The sequence below is a fragment of the Polypterus senegalus genome, chromosome 12 (genome assembly GCF_016835505.1).
Source record: "Polypterus senegalus isolate Bchr_013 chromosome 12, ASM1683550v1, whole genome shotgun sequence".
Classification (NCBI taxonomy): Eukaryota; Metazoa; Chordata; class Cladistia; order Polypteriformes; family Polypteridae; genus Polypterus; species Polypterus senegalus.
Window position 1 is genome coordinate 3,505,906 of NC_053165.1, and position 22,216 is coordinate 3,528,121.

The 22,216-nt window shown below is 45.8% G+C and overlaps 1 protein-coding gene across 1 annotated transcript in view; it reads left to right on the forward strand.

Annotated features, from left to right (window-relative positions):
- The first annotated feature begins 406 nt into the window (after positions 1–406).
- slc16a7 (solute carrier family 16 member 7) overlaps positions 407–22,216 on the forward strand; it is a 28,704-nt gene continuing 6,894 nt past the window's right edge. The window contains exons 1-4 of the mRNA XM_039770981.1: positions 407–506; positions 1,579–1,833; positions 6,894–7,037; positions 17,785–18,648. Of these exons, the coding sequence (XP_039626915.1) occupies positions 1,617–1,833; positions 6,894–7,037; positions 17,785–18,648 (1,225 nt within the window). The 5' untranslated portion in view covers positions 407–506; positions 1,579–1,616. The remainder of the gene's footprint in view (positions 507–1,578; positions 1,834–6,893; positions 7,038–17,784; positions 18,649–22,216) is intronic.

A 22,216-nucleotide genomic window follows, 5' to 3' on the forward strand; every position in this document is an offset into this window, starting at 1 on the left:
CTACCAACACTTCTGGCACGTCTTAAAGCGCAGGGACACGCCCACTAAAAAGCCGGTCCGTCCGCTCCATTTTTCATTGGCTGTTTTATTAAATATTTGAATAGGCCCACCCTCCGTTCGGCGTACACTTGAATATGGATGGCGCCTTTTGACCATAAAGGGTTAATTTTCCTCGCGCAACTTTTAAAATCCCAAACCCGACCACCTGTTTGTGGCTATCGAATGCCCACCAAACACGAGAGTCGCGGGCATCGCTAGTTAACACGTGGTGACCCGGCACACATTGTAAAGCCCAAGCGCGAGCCCACAGCAGGCGCCCGCTCACCCTCGTGCCCTGTCACCCCACCCCCCTCCCCCCTTCAAACTGGGGCAATCCCGCCCGAACAGCCGCACGCCTCCACCACGTGACCGACCCACCGCGCTACAAAACCCCGCCGACTGCCACACGCGGCTCTTGGGCGCCTCCGAGGAACGAGAGAAGGGCTAACGTGACGGGACGGGACTGGGTGAGTAAGTCAAATGAGGGGAAGGCGAGTCACCCATGGGTAGACCCGGCGGTGCTGCGAGGAGTGGCGATAACCGCGTGACGGGGTCGCGAAGACTTGCTGGAGGACTTTGAGGGCACAGCATCCCCGCCTTGGGAACCGCGGTCTGTTATCTGCCTGCGTGCCTTTGTGAAGTTCACAGTGAAAATGACTTGGGGTGACGAGAGAGGGGAATCCCGGGGCGTTTCTTGGCATTTAGGCTCTTGTTCAGAAAGCGGACTCTAAAAACGCCACTTGTGTTTAAGATTAGGGACCCTGGTGTACCTGGCCTTACCCCCACGAACCTTAAGTTCAGGGTTTGTAGTTGGGGTACGCCCGGCTAAAACAGACAACAAGAAGGAGATGGCGTCCGCTTTCTGAACAAGACCCGGCATTTATATGGCTGGCTTTGAAATGATTGGGTTACTGAGGCTGCTTTGTGTTTGTGTCCGGGATGAAGGAGGGGGGGACCCTCAAAAGTAGCAGCAGAAGGCTTAGGGTTAGGTGTGGGGGGCTCTGCCTGTGTTTGTTGAGGTATGGCCTTGTGTACAGAGTACAGTGAAAGTGCAAGACCCCGAAATGAGAGGAGTGTGTGTGTGTTTCACAGGGTCCCGTTGGGAGAATCGGTGTGTGTTTGACTGTGAAGGGGGCTGGTAAAGGCGGTTAATGAATGAGTGTAATGTCAACTGATAACATATCACCCCCAAACCCACTTATTCCTGTTTCTTATTGACTGACCCCGTTATCCAAGGTGACTTGCAACATTGCAGATGCCATTGGTTATGTTTCTTTTGTTTTGCCAGTTGCAGGACAGTCGGGTGAAGTGACTTGTTTGTGGGGTGGATTGGTTTAAAGTGCAAAACCTTCACCAAAACACCACGCTGCCTCCATAGAAGAATAACGATGAGGAGGAGGACTACTGTGGTGAATGACAGGCCTTGAGTTTTCTGTGAATCTTGTGTGTCTCCTAGTTGGCCGAGGGAGAGATGGCCGAGTAGTTCTTGTGTTAACGTCACCTCGCCTAACCCCACTAATTACTTTGATTTGATTTCAGGCATTTAAAAGCAGCTTCCTGTCTTTGTGCCAGCAACAATGCCACCCCCGCCAACCACTAATCTGGGTTATATTCCCCCTGATGGAGGATGGGGCTGGGCTGTTGTGTTTGGAGCCTTTATGTCCATCGGCTTCTCCTATGCCTTCCCCAAAGCCTTGACCATCTACTTCAAGGAGATTCAAGAGTTCTTCTCTGTATCCTACAGTGAGATAGCCTGGGTGTCATCCATCATGTTGGCAACCATGTATGCTGGAGGTGAGTACAAGTATCCATTCTTAAACACCTGTGTGCTGCCCGCCGAATGCCAAACTGTTTTCTAGAGTGACTTTGCATTTTTTTGTCACCTAAGTTTTTACTACTTCTGGATTCAGGCCATGTGATCATCAAGCCTGTTAGTTTCCATTGCGAGGGCCAGGAACAATAAAAAAGGAAACAAAAAGCCTGACATCATCTGTCAGTCCAACTGTTTTCTGAGCCTGTTTCTAGTAGATTACTAAATTTCTCCACAATTTGTAGTGTACCATCATTATTTAAAGGTATACGTGGCACACTCTAATGGACATAGCCTGCTTTTTTTTTAAACGGCTAAGAGAGTTGGTTATCGATCATTAGACAAGATCTGTCCAGCTTACCATCCATTTTTTGAACCTGCTCATCCAGAGCAGGGCTGCTGTGATGCTAATGCCCATCCCAGTAAGCATCGGGCAGGGTGCCAGTCCATCGCAGGTAGGACACACACCTCACACAAAATTTAAAGCTACATCCTGCATGTTTCTTAGCAGAAGGGGACAACTGTGATCTGAATCTGTTGACAGAACAGTAAACGTTATCTCGGAGCCAAATCCTGTCCAACAGAAGCCTTTGTCAGCCTATCCTTTGTTTTGAACCCGCTGTCTTGAACCTTCCTTCACGAAAAGCTGCACCTCCATCCTGCATCCATGTGCTAGCAAACATACAATGACATTTTGTGGCCATCTGTTTCCACGCCACAGGGCGGAGTGGTGGCTCTGAGGTTAGAGATCTGTGCCAGTAATCGGAAGGCTGCCAGTTCCAATCACATAAAATGCCAGAAATGACTCTTCTCTGTTGGGCCCCTGAGCAAGACCCTTAACCTGCAATTGCTCCGTCCTGGGTGTGACGTTAATCCAGCCCTGCAAACGGGTCCTCCAACTTGCAGGGACACCTTGGGCTTGGTGGCAGGATTGGCAGTCCAGCCACTGTAAAAAAACCTCACGCATTTCAGTGTGGTGCTGAGGTGCCACCCATTGCACGGCTGCACTTGGATCTTAATCGGGGTGGTTTGCTGTGTGGTGAGTGTGGTGTCAAACTGTAATCAGCGCCTGCTGACACCCAGTTTCCGCTGTGTTCCTAACATTGTTTAAAATGGGCTTTGCCCCCTTGCCCACCATAACCCACCATCTATGCGGGAGGAGTGAAAGCTTTAGAGTCGTCAAAAATTTCGATCTCCAGTTTTCGATGGATCTCGATGTTTTAGGGTCCCCTGATAGCAAAAACATCGATATCTCAATGATGAGTGTGTGTCACAGTTTCTTGAGGATGGCCTAGAATTAAAATGGCTGGACAGAAGAGTACAAAACTCTAAACTTACGCCTGTTATGAGATGAAGCCTCAAATACCGTAATTGTGCAAGTGATTATGAATTGTTCTCGTAATGAGCTATTTTATGATCAAAGAGATTAGCGTCAGATCGGTAAATAACGACTGAAATGTTCTAGAATAGTTTGGGTAACTCGGTTCCTTCGGCGAAAACCCTACTGACACTCGCGTCCGAATTTTGTTTGACTTCAGGGCAAAGAACGTATCCCATTTCGATGTACACCTCCACACTGATAGGATCACAAAAACTCCCAAAGATGTATGATTGTTCAAAAATGCTGTTAACCTTCAAACAACACACACAGGACCTCCGAGGCGTCAAAGAGGCAGGCTACGGGACTCCTTCATCAAGGACGTAGTGCTGTCTCGCTCTGTTCTTCTTATGGGTGCCATTAATGAAGTGTTCCTTCAGCAGTATCCAGCCATTGCACTGCTCTCTGGGTAATTGAAGGACGTTTGTTGGTGATTGACTTTGTGATAGGGTGGTCTTCTGAAATTGAGCTTGTTTCAAGTGGACCCTGCAGATCTGCCTTTTAATGCCCGTTGAAGGTCTTGAGTGATACAAGTGTAGTGTTTTTGCCTTTTTGTTTCCTCCCTTCCTTTGATTATAAACGTCACCAGCCTGAGGGCCACATTAGTGGAAGGTTCTGTATGTTAGATTGTGGGGTGATGATAGTTGGACTGATTTGACTTGTGCTTAATCTAGAATGTAACAGATTGACACTAACTGACCTTCAGGTTGGAGAGATGCTTGGTTTTCAATTATCTATGGAAACATTATGTGTTGTTGGGGGATTAGCTGTTTGTTTTGCCGAGACAAAAGTCGACAGAATGTGTCAACCGTGCACAATGTGCACAATCTCACCGATGACAAAAGTGCCATTTCAGGAAGCAGGATTCCTCCCTTGCTCAACCAGATCAGCTTTTGAGTGGTGGGACAGAACTGCAGACTCTGGTGGGACTTACCTGGAGTGGCTTGGCTGGCTGGCTAGCTATTGATTTATTAATCCCATTACAGCTTTGCAGGAGGCTAAATGTTTGGCTGGCGTGGCCCAGAACGTTGTAGACTGGAGTGTCATTTGTGTGAATATTTAAGATATCTGGTTGTTGCTTAGATGTGGAGCAGGCCGAGCAGCATGGGCTCACCGGTCGATGTGCGTCTGTTGTTCCGTCTCCCTTTGTTTTGTCACAGTTATAATGAGCTGCTTGGTAGTCTTGCTAATCACGCTGTTTTTAAACCTGATTTATGAATATTCAGTGTGTCGTCACAGCTGAAATGTTTGTCTTTTACCACAATCCCTAAAAAAGAGTTTCAGATCTATGCAGAGTACAGAGGTGATTATGTAGAATTGACAGGACGGTCGCTGTTCTGTCATTCTGTGTCTGGACGACACCCGCGCTCTTCTCTAACTCCCCAGTCGTCTTTGCCTTTTCTTTAAAGTCTTTTTATGACCCCCAAGAGTGTTGTTTTTTTCTTTTTTCTGTCATTCATTTAGAGTTTTACAGCTCTTAATCTGTGATGTTTCCATAATTCTCTGGTTTCCTTTTATTTATCCAGTAGCTGTTGTTTTGTCACATGTACAAAGTACAGTGAAATTCTTCCTTGCGTGTCTGACTAGCCTGCAAGACTTTGCTACCCTCTGGCGCTATGATAATGTATTAAAATTAATATTTTCATTTTATTTGCTTACCTGATGGCATGTGCAGGTGTGCGTAGTAAAGAGGCAGGAGCTTTATATGTGAAAGATCAGCTGGCCATTATTACCACTTGCTCCTTGGGAGCAGACACTTAATAAATAAAACTTCTTATGACGCAGCTCACAAAGAAATACACCTTACACAATGGAAACGTTTTTATAGTTTTGTACTTCAGCACATTCTTGTTAATCGTGACTATCCGTTAGTTAGACCTGAAAGTGGGAATTTCACTGTACTCCATTCGATACACATGATGGTACTGCTGCAACGTGAAACCAAATCCAGAAAGTCAGCAGGTAGTAGTGTGGTGCCCGGTCAGGGCACTGCCTCCTTAAGCCCCAAGGCTGCCGGACAAAGTCCTGCCGGTGACCCCGAGCAAGTCACCTCACAAGCTTGTACTCCAACTGTAACAAATATGTGTAATGCATTATGTTACCTTGGAGAAAGGCATCTGCCAACGATAATCTTATATATAAACGTCTACGCGTGGAAGAGTCTGTCTGTCCGTCCGGCCCAGAAGTGCGAGGCTACAGCATGAAGCTCAAAGAAAGCGACTCTGTTGCCAAAGTAAAACTGCAGAGAAAAGAGAGAAACTCAATTAGCCGTTAATGCACAAGCGAGGTGAGCACATCGGCAAAATGAATCTGCCGTGAAAAGAGAACCTTGCTTAGCCGCTAATGCACAACCGATGCGATTGATTGATGTGCCAGAATCCACAGTTTCTAGGAGCCTGGGCTTTCTACAGAATGAGCTTACACAGGTAATCTTATATATAAATGTCTTGAAGTGTGTCTGGCTGGCTGGCTGGCTGGCCTGAAAGTGCGAGGCTACAGCATGAAGCTCAAAGTAAGCGACTCTGTCGCCAAAGTAAAACCGCTGAGAAATAAACAAAAACTCGCTTAGCCACTAAGACACAAGGGAGGTGAGCACTTCGGCAAAACGAAACCTCCGAGGAGAGAGGAAGTCACTTAGCCACTGATAGACAACAGAGTCGAGCACATCGGCAAAACGAAACTGCAGAGAAAAGAGAACCTCGCTTAGCCACTAATGCACAACCGATGCGATTGATTGAAGTGCCAGAATCCACAGTTTCTAGGAGCACGGGCTTTCTACAGCACAGTCATACACAGATAGTATGATGATAATAAGACAGAGTGGGCATAGATGGTGTGGTCACCAGAGAGTGGCAGCCGCAGGAGAGGGAGAGTCATTTCTGGAGGATTGGGTGAAGGCAAATTGTTGCTATCAAATATGGTAATCAAGAGATGACTGGAAGACGTACAAAGTGTAATGCCAAGTTAGATACCCGTATCAAAAGTTCATCCTTGACTTTCAGTGCTTTGTCGTGACACTTTTTCCTTCATTGTGATCATTTATGTAACACCCAGAGCTCTCTGCTGTGATGATGGCGACCTCTTACTTGCTCCATCATACAGGAGACACAAAGTTCTCATGAGGTGTGGTAAACAGCGGGACTTTGGGAAACCTGAGAATTCGGGACGATGTTACTACGTTGGAGGAATTTGGATGAATGAGCTGTGTTGGGCTGATTGGCCCGTTTTGGTCAAAAGTGTTCCGACGCTATTAAACTTAGCAGTTTGCTTTCAGTCAGCAATAGAAGGCTGCACTCAATGGAATTTTTTTTTTTAATTGAGACTTTAGGCTTTTTTTTTTTTTTTTTAACTCAAATATTTAATTAGTTTTTTTTTTTATTTAATTTGTTTTATGTATCCTTCACTTTGCTGAGATATGTCATTACTGTCAAGCACATACTTGGTGCCTTAGACACAATTGTGTAAATGAATGCTGAAGTAAAGTCCTTTTTTGGAAACTGCATGACCATTTTGTTTGTCTGATTTGTTGTGACCGGACGCCCGACGTTTTTTTTGGTTCAATTGTCTCCATGTGACGAGTGCAGCGGACCTTCATTCCAGAATTAAAAACTGCTATGTCATTTATTTATTATTATTAATTTATTTGTTGGCTTATTTCCCCCTCAGGTCCAGTGAGCAGCATCCTTGTGAACAAATATGGCAGCAGGCCTGTGGTCATCAGTGGTGGTGTGATGTGCGCCGTTGCCATGGTGGCTGCATCCTTTGGTACCAGCATCATTCAGCTCTACATCTGCGTTGGAGTCATTGGAGGTACAGCACATTCTTCCCTTTATTTTAGATTGGTAAAAAGACAAGGTCTTTCTTCACAGATTAGATTCTCGAGGACTGTCCCACTTTCTTGGGCCATGGACCTCAAAGTCCAGTAGACCAGTGGGGGGGCTGGGTGGTTTCATGGCCTTGGAACTCCTACAGAGTTTGTTTTTTTCCTCAGCCCTGTGGAGTTTTGTGTGGTTTCTGTCCTCCTGGCCATCAGACTTTACTTTATTCTTTGTTACTTACTGTTGCCTAATCTTATTTTTATATTTTTCTTTCCTTATCTTGTAAAGCACTCTGAGCTCCATCACTTGTGTGAAAACGTACTCTAGACATAAATGTTGTTGTTGTGGTAGACCATCACACGTCAAGCTTCTCTGAGCTATTTGAATAATCTGTTTATATCTAAACATCTTACTGGTGCACTGGAGCTTGCTATTTTTTTTTTTTTAATATATTGATGTGGAAGTGGTTGCCCATAAAATCGCAGACCTCAACCTTCGATTGAAATCATGTGCCATTAAACATCGTCAGTAAAACTGAAATTGCAAAGGGAGTGTTTGTACTGCTTATCGGTGGCTTTGTGATCCTGAGAGCAGGTCAGAACATCAAAGTCCACAACGTAATATTGAGCAAGAGGGATCCTTCTGAGAAAACGTTCTGCTGTCTGTGTGTATGCATTGGCATGGGGGGTTGGGGGGGTTTCTGGCTGGTAGAATCTGTTGATATGAAGAGAGAGTTGCCACAGGAAAGAAAAAAAAAAAAAACACAAACGCATGTTATTAGTGAAGCAATCCTGTTATAACACAGAAAAGAGCACAAGAACACAATGTAAACGGAGCGGAAAGCTGTCGTCGTCTTATATACAAACGTCTACGCGTGGAAGTGTCTGTCTGTCCGGAAGTGCGAGCCTACAGCATGAAGCTCAAAGAGCTGGTAAGGTGGCCCCAAGTTAACAAGTCAGAGACACGACACGAGCACATCGGGAAAACGAGACCTCCGAGGAGAGAGAGACTCACTTAGCCGCTGATAGACGAGGGGGGGTGAGGATGTCCGCAAAACAAACCCGCCGACTCTCCATTTCAGGTTTTTTCCTGACGATTTCAATAGTTTCTAGGAGCTCAGACTTTTTACAGCAGGGGCTTACACAGCTAGTATAACATAAATGCCCTTCCTAGTGGTACGTCCTGGTGGGGTGATTCAGGGGGTGATACAAGTTACACATTATCTGCACGTTAAGTTTGGTCACAACCAAAAAAAATTCACAAAAGAACGTTAAACAAAACAGGGACCGATGTCACTTCTTGAATAACTTTTAAAAGCCCCATGTAATATTGATACGTATGGACATGCACACTGTGTGTTACATGTCACATAAACAGTCCCAACAAGTCACCAGCTTTAAGGCGATTCAGTGAGTCACAATGTCGACAGTTGGTCCATTAGCAGAAAGGAGGGTGACAGGCAAACCAGCAGCTCCCCCTAAAAGACGCATCTATTTAGCCTTACCAGGTAGACACACCACCCAGATGGGCTTCTGGGGGGCCTCACCTCCCGTTTGTGTGGAGCTACTCCTCGTCCACTCTCAGGCGGGGGTCTGCTGTGCTCCTTTGTAAGGAGTGTTGTGTACACTTGACTTAATGGCACAGGCTTCCTTCGTATTTCTTTTTCAGTTGGTTGTATTAGAGATTACAGCCTGGAGACAATGAACTTGACATGAAGATCTCCCAGAAATTAAAGTGTAAACCACACAAGGCTGTATGTTCAGTCGTCACTGTCTGACCCCCACAAAGCTGCTTCATCTCTGGCAGTACTGAAACAATTCCATTTATTACATGCTGAACGATTCTTCAGTCCGCCCTCCGATCGATTTGCATTTGTTCCAAAAGTGGAAGGTGGTGGATTACAGATGTGCAATGATAACGAGAGCCACATGATGGCCTCCTGCCACCCCACCCCACTCCTTGTCTTTTTCCTTTTCCACCAGGTTGACAGAGATGGTCGGCACATAACACCTGCACCCCCACCAATCCCCCTTTAATGGGGCCGCTTATAATGAGCGGCGGTCGGAAAGAGTGAGTTGGACAGAATATGAAGAAAGGCTGAAAAACGTGGAAGCAGACGTTAGCTGTGCTTTTGCAGGATTTTAGATTTCTTTTATACGTATTTCCCCGCTGGTTTCATCCAAGGGTCGGCGGTGTCACCTGAGACGTTATTAATCTTTGCTGTAGTCAACTCCAAGTGGATTAGGTCAGCCCTCCCTGTTGGCATCCATCTCCATACTGCCAATTCAGGAGATTTGCACTTGTGGGATTTTAACAGCAACAGTGGCCTCAAAGAAACACTTTTGTAATCGGGGTTATTGGGGAATTTGAACATCTTCTGTAAAATAAAAATATATGCACGGCTGCAAATCTGAAAGGCCAGAAGGATGAAAGATATTACTGTTGTAGGATTAAAGGGGTCTGTTTAATGAAGAGTCGTACACTGTGGGCCTCGTATGCGAAGACGTGGCCCGTGTAATGGACAGCCACCTCAGATGAGACCACTCCGCAAGTCTGTGTTGGAATGAACACATTTTAAAAAGGGCATGCACAGAGGAAGATGAGTAGTAAATATTAGTATTATTCCCTTTATGGTATATGGGCAGAGAATCTGTCGTCTTTATTTATAACTGGCCTGTTTTCAGCAGTGAAGTCTCACTTCATTATCTTTTAAAGTATTCAAAGGCTGCTGCCCGTTCTGTTAAGTGTTTGCTGTGAAGTCTCTTGATTTGCACATTAATCTACTCTCTCGTGCTTTATATATATATATATAATATTTTATTTATAAAATCCTATGCCTAAAAGTGCAACCATTTTGTGCAGTGATTTTATATGATGTTTTCTGTCACGCTGTAAATCGGGCTTGTTTGAAAACCTGCATATATATGTTTGGTATCATTCTTTTCAGAATTTATCGAACTTTAATGTTAGATTTTCAGATTCTTAATTCTGTTTTTTAATTATAAACTAAAGTATCAAGAAAGTCGTGGCTTTTATTTTTGATCACTTTCTTTAACAGGATCTCTTCACCGATGTTTGTATTTTGGTGATTTAGTTAGCTGAAGGTCGAGTTATGATGACCCATTGCACGTCACTTTAGTGATTTTTTCCAGTTATTTAAATGAGTTATTTTTTTAAGAAGTTATTTTATCTATGAGAATGTCAGTTAAAATGAATGGCTTGTTTATTTCATCTCTTATAAATACTCATAGTGGACCTCAGTTTAACAGAAATACTCCAATCTCACCTCTCTGACTTTGTCTCCCAACCATCCCACCTGAGCTGACCGTCCAATGTCCTCATTTCTAATCCTGTCCATCCTCGTCACACCCAATGCAACTCTTAGCATCTTTATCTCTGCCACCTCCAGCTCTGTCTCCTGTGCCACCGTCTCCAGCCCATATAACAGCTGGTCTCACCACCGTCCTGTAGACCTTCCCTTTCACTCTTGCTGATACCCGTCTATCACAAATCACTCCTGACACTCTTCTCTACCCTGCCTGCACTCTTTTTCTCTTCTCTTCCACAATCCCCATTATTCTGTATTGTTGATCAAAAGTATTTAAACTCATCCACCTTCGCCAACTCTACTCCCCCATCCTCACCATTCCACTGACCTCCCTCTCATTCACACACATGTATTCTGTCTTGGTGGTCCTACTGACCTTCACTCCTCTCCTCTCATATCTCCACCTCTCTAGGGTCTCCTCAACCTGCTCCCTACTCTCGCTACAGATCACAATGTCATCAGCAAACATCACAGTCCATGGGGACTCCTGTCTAATCTCGTCTGTCAACATGTCCATCACCATTGCAAATAAGAAGGGGCTCAGAGCCAATCCCTGATGTAATCTCACCTCCAACGCTCCTACCACAGACCTCACCACGGTCACACTCCCCTCGTACATATCCTGTACCACTCTTATCTTACGTACTTCTCTGCCACTCCCGACTTCCTCATACAATACCACAGTTCCTCTTATCACCCTGTCATGTGCTTTCTCAAGGTCCACAAAGACTAAATGCAACTCCTTCTGCCCTTCTCTAAACTTCTCCATCAACATCCTCAGAGCAAACATCACATCTGTGGTGCTCATTCTTGGCATGAATCCATCCTGCTGCTCACTAACCATCACCTCACTTCTTAACTGAGCTTCCGATACTCTTTCCCATAACTTCATGCTTCATCAATTTTATTCCCCTGTAGTTACTGCAATCCTGCACATCCCCCTTATTCTTAAATATCGGCCCACCAGTACACTTCTTCTCCACTCCTCAACATCCTCTCACTTCCCAAGATTCCATTAAACAATCCAGTTAAAAACTCCACTGCCATCTCTCCTAAACGCCTCCAAGCTTCCACTGGTATGTCAACTGGACCAACAACCTTTCCATTCTTCATCTTGTTCATCGCTGTCCTTACTTCCTCCTTAAAAAAATATATATATATATATATATATACATATACATACACATACACATACAGTACAGGCCAAAAGTTTGGACTCACCTCCTCATTCAATGTGTTTTCTTTATTTTCATGGTAGATTCTCACTGAAGGCATCAAAACTCTGAATGAACACATGTGGAGTTATGTACTTAACAAAAAAAGGTGAAATAACTGAAAACATGTTTTATCTTCTAGTTTCTTCAAAACAGCCACCCTTTGCTCTGATTACTGCTTTGCTCACTCTTGGCATTCTCTCGATGAGCTTCAACAGGTAGTCACCTGAAATTATTTTATTTATATAATATATACACACATACTAGCCATCCCCCGCAAATTCGCCCGCGTATTAGTGAAACAGGACAGCAAGGAGGCCCCACCCAGCTCCCCACTCCTGACGTGTCACTCTTTCTGCTCCCCTCAGCCCGCAGCCTCTGTCTCGGATTAGCACAGCTATATCACTCCTGCAAACAAACACTGATTCTTAGCACAATGAGAGAAGTCGCAAAATCAACCGGAATGTTCAAGCAAATTCTAGAAATACAAAGATCTAAATCTGTTAAGTACTTCTCTCGTTTGCTAACTAAGCAGGGTTAGGGTTACACCCCGAGGCAGATGTGTGAGTGAGGAGGGCCCCGCAGCCCAATGAGTCTCTCGGATTTGCGCTAATTCAGCGCTTCCCGATTCATTTTACCGTCGCACCCCAAGACGGACGAGGCTGATTTCGCACCCCCTTGGTTTGAGAAGAAGTATGAAAAAATATGAGGTTAATGCAGAAAGACAGATCACCAATTGAAGCTTTATGAATAATGGATACTTTATTCTCCATCAATAATTGTTTTGGTAAAGCCATACTCGGTGTAATCCCCAATTTGTAATTTTTTCGTTACTAGCCATGATTAAATGAACGGTAAAAAAGTAAGAGCAAAGTGAGGGTAACTTATTGAGGCAGGCAGGCGAGAGCACAATAGCATGCAGGCTCGATGTGGTGCGCGTCAAGACGATCTACAATGTGCGATCAGATTCGAAAAAATATATCTATTCAAGTTCTATTTGGATATAAGTAGGTTCTATTTAGTCGACAGAAATATCTTTGGTAGGAATGTAAGTTGAATTTAGTCTTTAAATTTCTATGGTGAAGAAAAATGTATGCAATGATGACTAAATTCAAGTTACATTCCTACCAAAGATATTTCTGTCGACCAAATAGAACTTACTTATATTGTAAATTGAAACAGAACTTGAACAGATACGATAATCATAACACCCACGCAGCACTACGTGCACGTAAGAGCGGAAGTCATCCGTTTTAACAAGCTGCGTATTGCACTGATACGAAATAGCCTGCCCATTTCATGATTTAGGAATGGATAGATAAATTAAGATTTTGTACAAATGTTTTTTATTTTTCTTCCTCGATGGATTCTGGCACCCCCCAGCAACAGTTGCTTGCACCCCAATTCGGGAAGCGCTGCGTTAATCGGTACCACAAGTGAACTCTGATATTCAGCATGATGAGAAAGTTGCAAAAAAAGATCTAAATCCGTGAAGTAGTCCTCTCGTGAAAAGTGGACAGACAGACAAACTGGTCTAAAAAATATATGAAATTTTGCGCTTGGACCACAAAATTTTTAAAACCGTTTCTTAGCGAGTACCTGTGGGCCAAGGGTAACCTACATTCCGAAGTTCAAGTCTTCCTGGTTCGGGAGATTTCGTGATGAGTGAGTCAGTAGGATTTGGCTTTTATAAATATATATATATATATTGTGAGCTGGAGGGCTGATCGCACCCCGAATAGAGACAAACGCCCCTGGGAAAACCACAAACCCTGAAACACTGACTACACATTGCTCCTTATCCTTGCACTATAACGCGTAATACAAGCCTCGCGTGGTACTCCCCCGACTTATAAGCCTTGCGCAGCGCCTGTCAGTTTTGGAATTGATTGTTTGCTTTTATCTCTCTCTGCTCCTAGCGGAACTGTCATCTCTGACTTGTCATGGAGCACGTTTAAGCTCATGTGTTTGCGGTGTTTGAATAAAAATCCTTCTTGTTTCTCCGACCTCCTGTGTCTCTGTGCAAATCTGTGACCCAAGCGTGACAAGATATATGGATTTGGGCAAATAAATCGCTCCTGCAAGCGTGAAAAGCGGACAGACATGCAGACGTTGGCTTATAAAAGAAAATCCTGGGACGAGACTTTTCTTGGAGATAATTTCAGGTCCTGCGAGGCAAGACTTTTTGCCAAGAGATTTTTTCAAGTCCCGCCCTCCACTCCATAGTGAACCACAGCCACGGTCCAGTCACTTCTCATTCATGTGAATGCTGTTGTCGGACACGGTTCCTGCGCTTTCGGCTCCAAGCGGGGTCGGAAATAAAGGACAAAGAGTAGATGACAAAGTAGAACGTTTGTAAAGAGGTTCAAAAACGTTGCCAGATACACATACAGAGCAGGTTAGAGATTATGAAAGTGCTATAATTCAAAAGTCTCAAAAAACTGAGAGTAAAGATTACAACAGCAAAATATATGTATAAAATAAAAAATCCAACGCCTGTATGTCTGTCTGCTTTTCACGCTTGCAGGAGCGATTTATACGCGCGAATCCAAGACAGAGGCTGCGGGCTGAAGCGTGATGTCAGGAGTAGGGATCCGGGCTGTGCCCTCCTCGCTCACACTCCAGCCTCCGTCTGAGTCACTCTACCTCACGCCACGTGTTGGAGCGCACCTTGCCTCCTCTTAGCTAGCGATACCAGTTTGTTTACTGATTTTTAGAGTTTGTCCTGTTTCACCAGTATGCAGACGGAGCCACTAGAGGACAGCTAATGCCTCTTAAGCATTAGGTTATGTATAGGAGTGCAAAGCCCACCACCCTGAGCCCAGTGATGTGCTGAATGCGGAGTCTGCATCCTGCACATCCTGTTGTAACAGTGCAGCCTGAGAGTTGGACAAATCAAGAATGGCGGCGCTGTAATGTCACCAGAAATGGATGTCTTTGTGCAGTCAGTCAGTCAGTATTTATTTAGCCGCTCTCTTGTTTTACTCGATACTGATTAGTCGTCAGTGTGTATTTTATAAAGCTGTTTCAACCTTTTCTAACATTGTGTCCCCAGGACCACCTCAAAGTGCTAAGCAGCCACTGACCTCTCCAGATTGAGTTTGTTATCTTTATTTTTTTCGTGCCTCACTAGAGTTGAATAGTTTGTTTGAATGAACCGCCTGCTGCATTGTCTCTTCATGTAATACATTGGGGCTTCGGTTTTGGTTTTGGTTTGGTTACTCAAAGTTTCTGAATGTCGCAGGTTTGCGCTTCTCCGCCTTTCTGGTGTCACAAGCCACTTCTTCTCCCCCATGTAAGTGTCTGAGCACAATTATCAGGCCGGGCACTAAAACAAGCACGATCGCTGGAGCGGTGACCCACTACCATCATAAACGATGGTAACCTGTGACCCCGGTGGTCGAGAGACTCTGTCGTAAATGACATATCTGCACTCCCAAAAACATGTTAAGAGAGGACAAGACTGGCTCCAGTGGCAGTGATGGCGGCTAAATTCTCTTTATATTACGTGTGTGTTTATAAATATATATAAAATACGATTCACTACGCTGGGTCCCCGACCCGATAATAACTAGTAGTCACTCCCAGACTGATTGTGAAAAGTGCGTTAAATCAATGCCTAAACTAAAATACAAACTCGGTGCACGATAAACAAACACGAGACGTACAAGAAGTGGAAAGCTGCACACGCCGGGTCTCCCAATGCTGTAAGCAGATGGCAGAATCGCATTAAACCGTCACGTGGCACAAGTGAGGAGGAGTCTTATGTGATCTTCTCCAGGGTATCTCTGTGGGGCTCCACTGACAACTTGGCCAGCACTTAGCGGGGTCTCCTATGCCAGGATGCTTTGTTTCTCCATAAACATATAATAATAATAATAATATAATAATCCAATATAGCTCTGTCTAACTACAAGAGTTCTCTTTAAATGCGGCTCAGCCCTGGCGTCTCCACTCCACACTGCCTCCCCCTTTAGGCATCTACCTGGTACCTTTGCGCCTCCTCATCTGTCGTTGTCCCTTACAGGTGCAGTCCTTACCTCGGCTTCAGTCACACAGGAAGGGGGGGGGGTTAGATGGGGCACTAAGGACAGCACGTGTGTGGCATAAGGTGACCTGGCACCCAGTCGAAACTTGGCCTCCTGTGATAGAAAGAGAGAAATGATGATTCAGCACACAACACAATTCAATTTATTTTTGTGTAGCCCAAAATCACACAAGGAGGGTCGCAATGGGCTTTAACAGGCCCTGCGTCTTGCCAGCCCCCCAGCCTTGACTCTCTAAGAATACAAGGAAAACCCTTAAAGGGAAAAAAATGGAAGAAACAAAGGCAGTTCAAAGAGAGACCCCTTACTGGTAGGCTGGGCGTACAGTGGGTGTCAAAAAGGGGGTCCATACAATAAATGCACCGAAGAGAACACAAGTCATCCTCCATACAACAGAGCAGAGCATCACAGCCTGCCAGAGCCAATCCCAGCAGCCTCAAGTGCACAGCGGGAGCCCAGCCTGGATGAGGTGCCAGTCCATCACAGAGCCCATCTTTGGACATGTTGGAGGAAAACTCACACAGATGCAGGGAGACCATGTCGGTGACAAGTTTGATTTGGTTGGACCCCATGTGGATTTGATACACGGTGACATCTGCTGCTACCTGAAAGAGCACGGCCTCCACTTGAAGGTGACAAGCTAAATTACCCACCATTGCCCGGGAGCAAAAGAAAGTGTTTTTTTTTTTTTATTTCCCCCCTACCTTTAAAAATTAAAATAAATTAAAAACCAATGAAGATTCACTAATGTGCTTGTCTTGTATGGATGTTTTCATCCAGTTGATGCCAACTCAAAAGCAACAGACGGGCACGGTGGTGGTGCTCAAACGTGAAGAATGCTGGCAGTCACCTCCAGCTCGCCCTCTGGTGGTCATTCTGAGTGTCACCTGGATGATATCAGGCATACAAGAGCACAAGATCACCTCCCACCCTACCCAGAAGGGGGGCCACGGTTGATTTCACCCCACAAGTGTTTTTAGTTGACTAATGAGAAACACTCCGGCCATTCGGACGTGATGCTGGACCAGACAGACAGACACACACAGACTTTTCTATATAGAGATGAAGAAGTCGTAGTTTGGTTCCATATTTGTGTGTTTTTTTTTTTTTTTAATTACATTTGGTGTCCTTTCATTTTTTTTCTGTTTAATTTCACTCTTTGCGTCACTTAAGTTTTCCTTTTCTTGTAATTTTACGCCAGTGCCCATGCAGTATGTACATGTAGCATGAATAACTGATGCCCTACTTGTGTGGCACACATGGTTATTAACCACAGGAGTCGTCTGACAGTTGAGAGGAGACCATCAGGCCTATCAAGTTTGTTTCCTTATTTGCTTCAAGCACATGTGGTGCGTATGTCACATTGGATACAAATGCCCTAAATCGATAAATAATTACAGATGACACTCGGGGTAATGTCGCAGAGGCGGAAAATGCCACATATGCCATGTAGGTTTACTTGCTGGCACTTTCTTGTGTTGACTGCCTTAGTTTGCACAGCAGAATGGCAGAGGATTAATGCCAGCTGGCACAAAGCCCCCTTGTGCTCCCCCTCCCTCGTCTCTTTTCATTGATTTATGGGACAGAGAGGTGAATGCACGAGGGCACAGAGCCCCTGAGCTGTTGAGCAACTCGAGGCTTTTGTGAGTGGCAGGCACTCTTTCACTGCCAGGGCCGCAAGAACTCTGGAGGCCAAGCCAAGTCACCTCGCTGTGCGGCTTCAGGCAGTGCACACCACCAGGCAGAGGGGCACACTGCTCATGATCCTGAGGGAAATAGCTGAATTGGCACTGGCACATACTGCAGCACCCTCACAGGGGCTAATGCCCTCTCTGTTCATGTGATACGGAGGACCGTGGCTCGCGTGGTGAAAGTGCTGGTGCATCATGGGATTCCGAACCTGTGCCGGTGTGGAGTTGGCATGCTACAACCTCAAAGATGTCTTTGTTTAGATTGATTTCAGAGCAAATCTGGATTTGAGTGATGCCTAGTAGCCCACCCAGAGCCCCATTAAAACAGATGGGTATTCCAGAAGCAGTGAGCCGATGAGACACACGTACAGTGCAGCGGGCGCGATGTTAGCTCATTGACACCACTCAGTTTAATGAACGCAGACGCCTTTCACTCTGTCTGTCTTTTGTTTGTTTGCAGGAATGGGCCTTGCCTTCAACCTGCAGCCATCCCTGACTATCATTGGCAAGTACTTCCTGAAGAAGAGACCTATGGCCAATGGCCTGGCTATGGCTGGCAGCCCGGTGTTCCTGTGTACCTTGGCTCCTGTCAACCAGCTGCTTTTTGACACTTTTGGCTGGCGGGGAAGCTTCTTCATTTTGGGAGCCTTGCTACTGAACTGCTGTGTTGCTGGCGCTTTGTTTCGGCCCATTGGCGTAACCTCCACGAGTGCTCAGAAACAACAGCCAATCGGCGAAGAGAAAGTGAACAATGGAGCCTCCAGTGAGCCGTCGAGTCGTCAGGCCGCAAACCTGTTTTCTGGGAGAGAGCCGGCTAAGCCTGCGGGCTGCTGCCAGAAAGTCAATAAATTCATCGATATCTCCCTCTTCAAACACAGGGGCTTCCTCATCTACCTCATTGGAAACGTCTTGATGTTTTTTGGCTTTTTTGCTCCCATCGTGTTCTTGGCTCCTTACGCCAAGCACCTCGGCATCGATGAGTACTCGGCAGCTTTCCTGCTCTCTATCCTGGCCATTGTTGACATGATCGCCAGGCCCGGCACGGGAATGCTGGCCAACACGAGGTGGATCAGGCCCAAGATCCAGTATTTCTTCAGTTTCTCAGTTGCTTACAATGGCGTCTGTCACCTCCTGTGCCCTTTGGCCTCTGGGTATTTGGGGCTTGTGATGTATGCTGTCTTCTTTGGCTTGGCATTCGGCATGGTCTGTGCCTTGCTCTTTGAGACCCTGATGGACCTGGTTGGAGCGCAGCGCTTCTCGAGTGCTGTCGGACTGGTCACGATCATCGAGTGCTGCCCGGTTCTGCTTGGACCACCCATTGGAGGCAAGTAGCACCGCCACACTGCTGTAGTTGTCTTTCGTGAGATCTCGGTGCCCACTTTGTAATGTTTGTTATGAAGGGTCTCTCGGTGTTATGGGAAGAACTTGGTCATAAAGTCTATGTCCTGGGGCACTTGTGTAGAACCTCAAAGTCGCAGATTAAAGTGTGGCCTGCAGGAATTGGATTATCACCTAGCGAGAGAGCGCCAGTAATTGGTCACGCTCATTTGCTGTGACCCCTGAACAATCGCAAGAGGATTCGCCGGCGTCCTCTCAAATGATGGAACGCTTTTAGCAGTGCAGCGCGGGGCTGGAGCTCCTCGGTGGAGACCCGGCCACTCGTGGGCCAAGGCGTGGGCTCTCACGTTGACCGATTGCTGCTGCCTGCCGTATTAAGACAAAAAAAATTACAGAGCTGCAAGGCAAAATTTATCACCCTGACACACAACATTTAATTCTAGTTCCTCAGCTTTAATATATTTCTGGAGGGATACAACAATAAATAAGGAGGTGTGTCCGCAGGCTGCTGGCTGATGACCTCTGCGCACGAGTGTCGCTCTGAATGTGTTCAAAATTACATTACAGCTCCTTGGAAATGGACGCACATAACAAGGGGGAGCAGGGAAGAATTACAACAATCGATAAAGCGGGCCTCGCCGTTCTGGGGAAATAATGACATTTGGTTTCCTGTCCTAACTGTTCATAATAACTCGCTTAAAGCACCCGGGCTGGTGCTCACCCAAGAATGGCACAGTGGCTGCCGCTGCCACCTTGGGGTCCCTGGCAGGGTGGCGTTTGCAGTTCGAATTCTCCATGTGCTCACGTCTGATGGCTTTCACATCCTAAAACCAGTCGGTTGAATTAGCTGCCTGCTGTACATTTCTTGGTGGTGTTGGCATGGAGTCAGAGTTCGTTAGGTGAAGCTTTGTGCCCAGAGATGCCAGCATAGGCTGCAGCCCCCCAGTTTTGAAGCATTCAGAAACTGGAGACATTGAGAGCAATGCGCTGCAGTCGAAGTAACTCTGCATCGGTGAGCCTTGAGTGTTTAGGCCTGGCGACACAAATAGCCAAGCAGAAGATGAAGGGCTGAGTGGTGGACAATCGTGTTGTAGCGGTCAAGTGCCGCTAAGTTTCACACCGTCAATGTGACGGTGATTTATTTATTTTAGTGGAGGATTACCAGGGACAACCCCAGCCTTGGAACGACACACACACGCCGCTACAGAGACCAAATAAAGCACGCTGGGAACATTAAACAATAAAGAATATAATGAAATTAAATGATCTAAATGCAAACAGTATTACCACCCCGACCCTTTCGGCGATATTACATTTAACATATAAACACAAACAACCCACAGCAAAGTCCATGTTAAAAAACCAAACTGGATGAAATGAGAAGTGATGAGATTGAGTCCAGCGATTTGTATGTAGAAAGGGAATGGAAAACTCAGTCCTACCAGTAGTTGCTGAAAGGATGAAGATGGATAGATGGTTCAGGAGTGCTCCTTTTCTTGCAGGAAAGCCAATGAATCCAAAACACAGTCCTCAGTACACAGGTAGACCGATGATCCAGACCCCAATAAACGAATACAATCCAGGAACACAATGATGAAATATGGCTGAATTAACGGCAGGCAGTCCAAAGATAAATGCAACACACAACGTACAACAACAGAAACACCTTTTTTTCTCTTTTGGCCACCTGCCCTTTTAACCTACTTTGACCACCTTTGACCCCCAACAGCCCCTGCAGGGACTGCTGGGAGATGCAGTGGTAACTACTAGCAGCATTGCTACATTGTAGTCATAATAGGGAGTTCATGTGGGCCGGGAGGAACAATCGGTATCTGGGGAAGGTCCTTCTAGATGAGTCCGTCACTACCCGAGAACATCACGGAGACATCGGCGTATATTTACATGAAATAATCCACAAGTACTCGCCATCTCGAGGTTTAGAGTTCACTCCCAAGGGCTTGGTGATCAACCTCGGCATTACCATTGGTAGCCATTGAGGATGCTGCTCGAGCTAAAGTGACAACTTCTGTGACGGAAGCTCAGTCTGAAAAGGAGGAAACGTTTTATTAGGTGCAAACAAAAAGCCAGCGGCACTTTAGCACTCCACGTCACCAGCAAGAACTTGGCTCGGGGCGACGCCGCCAACTCTCTTTCCAAATCCAGTCATCGTCCCTCAAGCAGCTGATGGTGGGATCAAAGCCACCATCTCTGCCACCGCGCTAAAGGAAATGTCCACCAGCCCGCGTCTAACTTGGACGCCATGCATGCCTATGGCTGTGTTCACGCGTTCTCTTCAGACGGAAAACTCTGCAACTGCAACTCGAACATTCGGACAAAACAACGCTACCAAAGTGTCTGAGCTGTGATGTAACGCCGACCCATCACCTCAGTCAGTGGTTTCAAATAAAACTAATAACCTGGCTGCTCAGCCCGAAGTGCCATTTTTTTAGTCTAAATGCATTTGGAGTGAAGCGATGCGTATTCAGGACATTGATTTTCTTCTTTATTTCCACATTTAGCTTTAATTGCAGACTAAGTAAGAGAGAGACAGCAATCTTACCTTTTTCAGAGAAGTCCAACCATTGGTGCAGGTGAGGAGGGAAGGTGACACATCACAACTGGGAGGTCCGCACAGCCCGAGGGTGCGTGAATGCAGCATGTGACAGAGCCCGTTTCTGCAGGGGACCCTCGCTTTTCAGCACCAGGTACAGTCGCTGCCCTCCATGAGTGATCTCAGACGAGTCCCTGGTAGTCACTACAACAACATTTATTTCTGCAGCACATTTTCATACAAATGATGGAGCTCAAACATAAAAATTAGGCAACACTAATTAACAAAGAATAAAGTTAAGGTCTGAAGGCCAGAAAAAAAACAAAATCTGCAGGGGGCCATAAGACCACCCAGCCCCCCTAACATCAGTGACGTCAGTCAGGCCTCCTGGCTTTCAGGCTTCACGTTGAAGAATTAGACGATGAGGTCATGTGGACCTCTGGGCTTCAGTCCATCAATGGAGGGACTGCATGGTGCCCTGGTCAGGTGGTGGGGCACAGATCAAAGACCACAGAAAAAGCCAGAACAAGAACAGCAGAGAATAGTAGGGGTTAGTGTGGAGTGTGGAGCCATGATGATGATGATGATGATAATTCAGTGCCTATCCAGAATATCAGGGTTACAGTACAGTGAAGCTGTGAGCGAGCCATGTCACAGTAACGGGTTGTTAGCCATTTTATAAAGCGCTCTACTGCATCAGCCTGGTGAATTTCTATCGGTAAGCCCGTATTCCAGATTTTAGCAGAAGGCGCCCACCCGCCCGCCTCACCGCTTCTGTTAAGTTTAGCTCTTGGACTTCTAAGCAGACCCTCATTTGAAGATCTAAGGTTACGATTTGGAGTTTAAGGTGACAGGCATTCTGGGATGTAATGATGGAGCAGATGATTGAAGGCTTTGTAAACCATCAGCAGGATTTTAAAGTCAACTCTAAATGACACGGGTAACCAGTGTAGTGACGCTCAGACTGGCGTGATGTGCTCGGGTTTTCTTCTCCTAGTTCAGA